General features: G+C 58.9%; 1 protein-coding gene across 1 annotated transcript in view; it reads left to right on the plus strand.

The window, feature by feature from the left end:
- CNPY3 (canopy FGF signaling regulator 3) overlaps window positions 1-1,295 on the plus strand; it is a 9,034-nt gene extending 7,739 nt beyond the window's left edge. The window contains exons 5-6 of the mRNA XM_040643494.1: window positions 225-342; window positions 653-1,295. Coding sequence (XP_040499428.1) covers window positions 225-342; window positions 653-867 — 333 coding nt within the window. The 3' untranslated portion in view covers window positions 868-1,295. The remainder of the gene's footprint in view (window positions 1-224; window positions 343-652) is intronic.
- Window positions 1,296-4,941: the final 3,646 nt, after the last annotated feature.

Genomic DNA, 4,941 nt, shown 5'->3' on the forward strand with positions numbered 1-4,941 from the left:
GGGGGGGGGGGGGGGGGGACCGGATCTGTGGCTGAGGCAGGCCACCAGGAGCTGGGGTGGGGGTAGGGGGCTTTGGTCAGGTCGTCTCACCTCTCTGGCTTCAGTTTCCTCAGGGGAGTCACAGCCACCTGCCTGTCCTGCGGTGGGTTGTGAGACTCAGCCGAGCTCCCGCGGGAGCGAGTCGGTGCTGGGGCTTTGCCAATGCGCCGTGTTGTGGTTCGTAGTGCGACGTGCTGGTGGAAGAGTTCGAGGAGGTGATCGAGGACTGGTACAGGAACCACCAGGAGGAAGACCTGACTCAGTTCCTCTGCGCCAATCACGTGCTGAAGGGCAAGGACACCAGTGAGTGTGAGGGAGGGAGAGGGCAGGGCAGGTTCCCCTTGCTCCCCCTCAGGGGAGGTGGGTAGGGAGAGGACGGAAAAGAAAAAAGAAGCGGAAGGCGTCCTAGCAGCCCTGCCCTTGGGGAGCTGGAGGGGACAGGGCGGAGTGAGAGGAACTGAAACCAGGTGCAGAAGCACAGGAAGGGAACTCAGATGGCCCTGGGGGACCGCAGTGAGGCAGGAGGCGGGGACTCGCGGGGGGCGGGGCGCCAGTTCCAGGTGCCCTCCGCCCCCAGCAAACCAGTCCGGGTGGGTGTCTCTCCTCACCCCAGGTTGTCTGGCGGAGCGGTGGTCCGGCAAGAAGGGGGACCCAGCCGCCCTGGGAGGGAAGAAGTCTAAAAAGAAGAGCAGCAGGGTCAAGGCGTCAGGCGGCGGCAGCAAACAGAGGAAGGAACTGGGTGGCCTGGAGGAAGACCCCAGCCCCGAGGAGGATGAGGGCATCCAGAAGGCGTCTCCTCTCACACACAGTCCCCCGGATGAACTTTGAGCCTAACCCAGTGCCCCCCTGTACCGAGACCCCTGACCTGGGAGCTGAAGAATCTGGGACCCCGCTCCGGCAGGACGACAGCTGTCCTGCTCCAGGTCCTCCGTGTCGGGCGGCTTGCTGCCAGCAGAGACACGGGCCGGGGAAGAACTCGCCCCCTCCCTCCGCCCAGCGGCTCTCCTGACCCCGGCTTCCGGCGGGCCGTGCCATTTCCTGCCTGCCAAGGACTCCGGTGTGAGCTCAGGAGGGGCAGGTGTGGGGCCCGTGGGGAGGGCACCCCAGGCTTCACCTCCCCTTACTCCTCCCCAGCGGGGAAGCAAGACTACAGGCCACCCCACCCCTGCCGACCCCCTCCTGTGGACACCTGGCGCTCTGCCGGGCCCTCCCCAGGGCTCACAGAGTAAAAACCTTTTGGCCTTTTTTGTTTCAAATTTTGAGTCCCCTTCAGCTCCTCAGAGGGGCCTGGAGTCCCTGTTGCTCTTCCTTGCCCCTCACCTTCCAGCCTTGGGGGCCAAGGATGAAGAGGCAGTTCCTAGCCTCCCATTACTGAGGCTGGCCTGCCTGCTCTGGGGGCCGGCAAGTGCAAGGGCGGCCCGGGTTGTTTTGGGGTGAGGCCCCGCACAGGGCTTTGGCCCTGCCCCTCAGCTGCCTTTGGACTCCCTGAGCTTCCCAGGCCAGGAGGGCCCTCACCTGTGCCCTGGGCACCTGGCTGCCCTCCATCCTCTCCTCTCTCCCCGAAGGCCTTGCCATCTGTTGTGTAAACTGCCCATGACCCCACCAGACCCCGCCCCTCCTTCCCATCTCCATCTGCCCTGCTTGTTGGTCTTGAACTTCGTTCCCTGATGACCACAACTTACCGCTCTGCTCTTTCTAATTCTTGTGCCCAGAGGGGAGGACACCCCAGTCCCCCAACAGCCGGTTATACCGTGTTCTCTGGGAGCAGGGGAGGAACAGGAAGGCTGGCCTCTAGGGAGAAGTCACGGGAGGCCCAGGCACCTCTCCGTTCTGCCCCGAGGGCAGGGGTCGCGTGCTCAGCAGCGGGAGTAATGACAACTGCTCACGTTCCCCGCCCGGTGCCTTAACCTGAACCCTTACAAGTCCCATGGGGTGGGTGCCATTAGCCTCATCTGTACTAGAAGACAAACTGTGGCTCAGATGAATTGACGCGCCCAAAGTCCTGCTGTTAGTAAGCGTACAGGGGCACTCAGACTCTGGATCCGTTGTGTTCCCACTGCCCCATGGCTGGCAGCTCCTTCCCCCAGCACCTGGCACTGTCAGCATGATCCACATTGAACTGCTTTGGTTTCTTAGCTGTAACTCCACCCCTACCAGCAAACTTCTTTTCAAAGTAAAGGAGGAAGGAGCTAGGGCTTCTTAGAAGGAGACAGTGGCAGAAGTTCCTGCCAGCGCCATGCCCCTGCCCAGCCCCCTGTGAACACCCCCACAGACCCCTTAATGCTTCTGGCCTGGTCTGGTGGTTAGGGGGAGATGCCCTGCTGGAGCGCCCCAGACTCCAGCTCCAGTGAAATGCCCCAAGGTCCGAACTAACTGGGGGCGAAGGCCTCCTTCTCTCCTGAGGTGGGACAGCCAAGGCCAGAGAGGGTGGAGCAAACTTAAAACTTTTTCTTCTGATTGATGAGGCTTCCAAGAGGTCTTTGGAGGATGATACTTTTTCGGTTTAGTCCCCCTGCCCCCACCCATCTCTAGGACTGGCGCTGCCGCCTTTTGAAGGCGCTGTGGGCAGTGAGATTTCAATCGAGACTCAGATCCCACCCTGGGCTCTGTTTGGGGGCTGGAGCTCAGGTCCGGGGAACCATTTGCAGCCCCCTGGACGGTCTAGGGTTTCGTGGCTAGTCTCTGATCCCCCCATTCTGTTACTAACCCACAACACTTCGGTGCCTGGCTTACGTCTCCCCAGAGCTTCATTGGTCCTTCAAGTGGGACGGGACAAAGACCTATCCCTTTGCTGGGGTGTGGGCCCAGTGGCCCAATCCAGGTCCAGTCCCAGACCAGAGGGCAGACAGCACTGTGACTGCTTTGCTCTTTGACCTGTGGCTGCTGCAGGTCTAGCACCTTCCTCCCCCTCCCCCCCACAAGGGCCAGGCAGGTTGCGCAGGCGCTAGCTCTCCACCCCCCCCTACCCCAGCAGGCAGCCTCTCTCGCCTGGCCCAGCCTAGAAGAGCCAGAGGCAAGATCCAGCTTCCCAGGGTTTTTTCCTCTCTGCACCACACATACAGACCTTTCTGAACCTGAGTATTGCCCCCCACTTTCCCACACCCCCTCTCTCCATAAGGGGAGGGGACTGGCTGAGTTCCGGTTAATCAGATTCTAGTCCCCTTATTAGAAATCCTGTTAGAAAGGGGTTCTTGAACTCACTTGAACATGAGTGTCACATGGAACGCTTGTTAGATGTCTGGGCCCACCTCAGATTTGCCGGCTTAGGGACCTAGGAGTCTGCTTGTTTAACAAAGCTCTCATGGTTCCTCAGATGAGGAACCCACTACAGCAGGAGAGACACAGGCTGTTGGGCTAAGAGGGGGCAGGACCTCCATGGAGTCAATGCCAGGGTCTTGTCCTCAGACACACGACGAGTCAGAACTCCAGAGAGGATCTGTCTGCCAGAAACTTCCATCGTCCGGAACCGCAAAGGCTGATGGACCAACCAGAAAGCTGATTCCTTACACAGGCCCTGGTAGTGACGTCTCAGGGGTTGGGGCTCCAGTCTCAGCAGCTGCACAGGGACTCTGTATTCATTTTATTTACTTAATTTTTAGAGAGGGAGAGGATCTTAAGCGGGCTCTACACCCAGTGCAGAGCCCACCATGGGGCTCGATCCCACAACCCTGAGATCATGACCTGAGTGGAAAGCTTAACCGAGGGAGCCACCCAGGCGCTGCTCTGTATTCATTTTAAAGGGCAATTTCTAGAAAGCAGCTTCCTCTGTGCTCCAGTTCCTGGATGCTATTCCCACGCGTAGTCTTTTTTGCAAGTTAGAAGATGGCGCTCTTCACACCTTTGCCTTCCATCTGCCAGAAAGCCGTTTTAAGACTTAAGTTTTGCGAGAGTAGGACGCTCGGCCGCCGGCCCGGACTAGCGCGCTGGGCGGCGGGACTGGCGGGCGCGAGATCCGGCCCCTCCGCGCAGCGCCCGCCGCCCCGCAGCCCCTCGGGTCACACGCCAGAGCGAAATGTCTGGGTGGGTTGGTTGGTTGGTTGGTTGGTGTTGTCTTGCAGCCGGTCTTTGTGCGGCAGACGCAGGGCCCGCACCTCGCTGGTGTCGAGGAGGGCTTGGTGGGCTGGGCCCAGCCGCAGAGGCAGCCGAACCCCCGGGGTCCCCGGTGGCCGAGGCTGCTCCAGTGCGGAGTGTCGCAGCCCCGCTAGACTCGGCGTGCGAACTGTGGCGGGCCCAGCTCTCCGTGCCTCACCCGCAGCGAGGGCCTGAAGCCCGGGGATTCCTAAAAACTGCTGGACTGGAACACACGTCCAGGAAGGCGTCCCGAAGTGCACGGCTCGCTGGTTCTTACAGACTGAACAGCCGAGTCACCAGCACCCAGCTCCTGAAAAACACGGTTACCGCACCCCCCCTTCCATCTCCCACCACAGAAAGCACAGGGACTTTTGTCTATTTGGTCACTGTTCTACCCCAGCGTTTAGTCTAGTACCTGGCGCAGAGTAGCTGCCGAATGAATGAAGCACAGAAAGCTTAAGTAACTTTCCCAAGGTCACACGTTCGGTAAGTGGCCCAAGCAGTCCTGGGGCAGAGCCATAATGCCGCAGCACCCTGCAGCTAGGACGGCTTGGGCACCGTTCCCCCCTACGTGGCTCTCTTCTAGAGGGCAGACAGCTCCAGTCTTCAGAGTTCAATGTGGGGACTGCAATTAGGAGTGAGATAACTTTCTTTCTTTCTCCTTTCTTTCTCTTTCTTTCTTTCTTTCTTTCTTTCTTTCTTTCTTTCTTTCTTTCTTTCTTTCTTCTTTCTTTCTTTCTTTCTTTCTTTTTCTCTTTTTCTTTCTCTCTTTTTCTTTCTTCTTTCTTTCTTTCTTTCTTCTTTCTTCTTTCTTTTTCTTTCTTTCTTTTA

The sequence above is a fragment of the Ursus maritimus genome, unplaced genomic scaffold, assembly GCF_017311325.1.
Source record: "Ursus maritimus isolate PB19 unplaced genomic scaffold, ASM1731132v1 scaffold_29, whole genome shotgun sequence".
In the NCBI taxonomy this organism is placed as follows: Eukaryota; Metazoa; Chordata; class Mammalia; order Carnivora; family Ursidae; genus Ursus; species Ursus maritimus.